This window comes from Drosophila erecta, unplaced genomic scaffold (genome assembly GCF_003286155.1).
Source record: "Drosophila erecta strain 14021-0224.00,06,07 unplaced genomic scaffold, DereRS2 tig00000055-arrow-pilon, whole genome shotgun sequence".
NCBI lineage: Eukaryota > Metazoa > Arthropoda > Insecta > Diptera > Drosophilidae > Drosophila > Drosophila erecta.
This window is the reverse complement of record NW_020825200.1, coordinates 8,032,493-8,036,862: the sequence shown is the minus strand read 5'-3', so window position 1 is coordinate 8,036,862 and position 4,370 is coordinate 8,032,493. Positions and strand designations below refer to the sequence as shown.

Below are 4,370 nucleotides of genomic sequence, written 5' to 3'. Positions count from 1 at the left end.
AAATAATATTCATTTTAAAGCTATGAAATAAATGGGTTTCACGTTTTTTCAATTCAGGATAGTTGCATATAGAAGTGAACGCGATAAAAAGATGCCAATTAAAGGTTAGTAAAACGTTAATGAGTATCAGTTTATTGTATTTAATTTCCACCTAAAAACTGCTAATAATCATGTAATATGTATTATTATTCACATTTAAGAACCTAATAATGCAGCTGTCAAATTGAATCGAAATTGCCTGCTAATGAACCTAAATTGTGGTCCGCACCACTTTGATGCTCACTGGAGGATGTCTGTTGTGCATTTGTAACCCAGATATCCTGCGGCCAGGCTCCACGAGTGCGATGCAAATGTAAAAGCCATCCCCCAAAGCTTTCCGATCTCGCTCTTTATAGCCGACTCGGGCGATTGCGAGAGGTGTCATTAACAAAGGCCAGTTCGGAAAACCGCCGCACCACCCTAACCACCCAAGCCACCCAAGCCACCCAAGCCACCCGAAGCACCCAGGCATTTTCCAGCCGCGTCAACATAATTGATGAGTTTCGCTCTAAGCAAGAGGCGAATGTCGACATCGGTTTCCCGTGAGCAGTGCTTGTATGCTTGCGGTCACCTCGCACACAGATACTCACAGCGATATCCACACATCTCGAAACTATGCGGGTGTGTCGGTGGATTGGCTTACTTTGTCGACAGCCTAAGTCCCTTAGGTGTTTATTGAAATTTAGTTGAAAATGGCTAAACACTTAAGTTGGCATTTCGGGACCATCGCAAGATAAATGATGGCTCCATATACAGCCGTCTATTTAGTTGCGATCTCAGAGCTCTTAAACTTTATGGAGTTTCTTCTTTGCGGCACATGACAGTTTTAAACGGTACTAAATTGTATTTTCCTCAACACAGATGAAGGGGTATGAAATGAGTTCTATAAAATTAAATTCTGTTTCAGTTTCTATGGTTTTAGCACAACTTTTAAAATTTGTTCTAGCAACAATTTCTAAATTTATGCACGAAGAATTAATCCCAACTAGTACCTATTATCCAAATATATATTTAAGCCGTGCAAAATAAATAACTATAGTCCAAGAACTTAGAGCAACAAGCCATGATGGCCTTAAGCTAGCCCTACTAGCGTTAATGGGCATGGCATTATCAACCCGGGGCAGCCTCTTGCTGACCTCGCACTTGTGGATCATGGCCCTGCCCATGCTGTCTCCTGCGAAGGACCTCAGCTGCCTGGCGACCTCGAGTCCGCACAACAGGGCTGCCCTCGTATAATAGCAGTTCAGGACATCGTTGAAGATGTGGCACACTTTGCTGGCATTCCTGCGTTCGTACCAATCAGCCGGTGCCTCGCACTCGATCATGTCCGTCCGCAGCTCCTTCAGGCAGTTGTGCGACTCCTGGAGTCCAGTGCATCGCTTCCTGTTCTTGCCATCGCCTCCCTCGCAGACCTCCGATTGAAAGTAGTTCAGCCCATCCGCCAGTCGCCCATAGATGTTATCCGGCGCCAGGACACAGTTGCGCATGGACTTCCGTATGTTGCCCAGCACATCGGTGATCTCGGCGCAGGACTGGGTCAGAGAGGGCTGCGCCAGGAGCAGGACAATCCGCTCAGGACTCACCACGTAGAGACGCGCCAGTTGCATCAGCACGGGATTGTCGTCGCAAAGGCGTTTTGCGTTTCCAACTCTCGATCCAACTACGCGTTCACATCCAGCCATTCCACCAGTCAATCCTGCGGATGATGACTTCATTTCGTAGCCAGGTGGGCAGGTGGAGCCGTCGTCTGTCTGGTTTTTGTGACCTCCGCCATGTCGGAAGGAATGCGGGGCCAATCCGTATCGCTGGAGGTACCAGGGAAACCAAATTGCTTGACCGGATCTCAATTGGGCCACCAGCTGAAGCAATAGCAACAGAGCTTTAAACTTTTTTCTCATAATTCTTGATTATTTGTCAGCAATTTCCAGTAGGGCATGAACGATTTCTTTAAGTGAACTTGGTTAGCAGGGCATACTACTTTGCAAATTTAACTTCGGTTGAATCCTGTTATATTTATATTAAAAATCTTTTCCAGCAGCATTCTCCATACAAATCTGCAGGGAAAGGAGAAATTCAGTGCAAATCATAATCGCAATAGCACACCTAATAATGCCCAATAAGCTTGTGCATTGAAGATTTTATCAAGAATTCTTTTCTTCATTCGGCAACCGTTTCATTCTTGGCAAAATTATCACAGAAATTGCACAATGCAAGCAACACTCCGCCACCGCAAAGCTGACTCAATAAATTGAGAAATTTAAAATGAAATCCTTGCCTTTTATTCTGTCCATTGGGATATCTTCTACACTTAGTCCCCAACCATAAAGGACTTGGGAGGGAATTCTTTATCAAAGCGCACACCTTGAAGGACTCGCCTTGCAGATTTTTTTTGTTTTTTTTTTGGTGAGCTTGTGCGCTATATATAAATGAATCTGTATGTGCCGAGTGAATTTTATTAGCACTCATAAGTTGTAAAGTGTATGGGCAAGAGGCAAGCAGAGACAGAACAAGATGATTTCTGAGGATCTTCCTCAGACTTTTGTGCGTTTGCCGCACTTCATGTTAAACAGATTTTTATTGCAGTTTTTTATTTGCGCCGACTCCCTTTTCCTCACTCACTGTGAAATGTACTTTGTCGCTCATTTCGCCTGCCTTTTCTTCCCTGGTCTTTTTTTATTATTAAACAGTTCGCTGCTGGAGGAAATGAAATATTTTTGCATGTAAAAACCATTCGACTTCATGCTGTGACAATGTTTTCGCGCTGTTTATGTGGGCGCTGCTCTCGCCGTCGTTTCTGTTTCTGTTTCTGTTTTTATTTTATTGTATTTTATATTTCTGTTCATTTCCGCCACGTAATAAAATAACAAGGTAAATATGCAAAGAGCAACAATTTGAGCGTATCATAAATAAAAACGACGGAGCCTCGGACTCCCAAGGACTTAACACTTCATCACAGTTCCATTGTCTTCGTGGAGGCCAGGGACTAGAATTCCCTCGTTCCCACCGGAATAACTTCATTAGGCATTTCTGATCATTAATCTTTGGCTGCGGGCTTAGAGCAGATTGCAATGTTTGTAATGTGTCCTGGACAGGACCTTACAACAATTAACAGGACAGGGGCGAGGGCGAGGGCATTAGAGTGTGTCAGTGTGTCCTGGGCATTATCTAATCCAGTCAATGGCGAAATTATGTCATTAGCTTCAGCCATGTCCAAATTTGCCCAATGAACTGTGTTAAATTTTCTGACTAATGGCTTCTGTATGCGTATGTCCTGTCCAGTATCCTATTGGCAAATTGTAGTCCGCCACACAGCAACAAAAAACAGTGAGTAAAACAGCCACACAATGTATAAAAATTAATTGGTTTTTGATGTGCTGGCCAGGGAAATGAGATGAAGGGCCAGAAAGATGAAGCTTAATTAAAGCGATTGGTTGCGGAGCCAAAAGCCGCAAGTGAATATATATTGTATCCAAAGGCTGTGGCTTCAGCAGTCAGTCCGATATTTATTGATTTTGAACAGACATTCATACTGCTGGTAAAATAGATTTAAAGGTGCATAAGTTTAAAGTGCCACTGGATGATTACTTTCGGCCGATCAAGTGTATTATTTATTATTTAATTTACAAAATGTAAAAATTATGTCGCTTTTGATGCAATTGCTCAGTGATCTGTGCGTATTTTGTCTATGGGCGGAAACTTAATGCATTTTAAGTGCATAATTTTGCACATAATTTAATGCAATTAATTGAACATTAAAAATTGAACTCGAAACGGTAAAAATTAAAACAAATGGCCGGAAATTTTAAAGCATAAAATAGACTTCATGAAAGTCAGTCACACGCTGCCACATGGGTTTGTTTGTTTGCTGCTGCGTCGGCGAGCATAATTAAAATGTCAAACACGGCATAAATCATTTTTCAGTTAATGTTAATGCACTTACGCCTGGAACACTGTTAAATTTTTAATTGCATTTCCATTAAAATCAATAAAAAGCAAGCGACTTGGGGAATATAAAAACTCTCTCAAAACTCTGCTTAACTACCGAGTGCACTTTGCCATACCCACTCCTAACCCCTTAGCACCCCCAAAAAGTAAACTACTAAAACAAAATCGAATAAAAATGACACTTAATTTCGCCTAGAATGAACTTTTTAGCCAGCTTCCAGGTGCGGCTGCTCCCCAATGGAAACCTAATGAAAAAGCCAACAAAGTAGGGGTATTTCGGGTGGCGCCAGCAAATGGGTAAATGGAAATTAGATTGCCTGGCGCCCTGGTCACCCGCCAGACAACAACAACATCATACAACTTTTGCAGCCCCATCTGCCTGGCTC

At 42.6% G+C, this 4,370-nt stretch overlaps 1 protein-coding gene across 1 annotated transcript; it reads right to left on the bottom strand.

Annotated features, from left to right (window-relative positions):
* Positions 1–1,034: 1,034 nt before the first annotated feature.
* LOC6542283 lies at positions 1,035–1,982 on the bottom strand. The gene has a single exon (XM_001968984.3). The coding sequence runs from the start codon at positions 1,935–1,937 to the stop codon at positions 1,035–1,037; it is 903 nt and encodes a 300-aa protein (XP_001969020.1). The 5' UTR covers positions 1,938–1,982.
* Between the last annotated feature and the right edge of the window lie 2,388 nt (positions 1,983–4,370).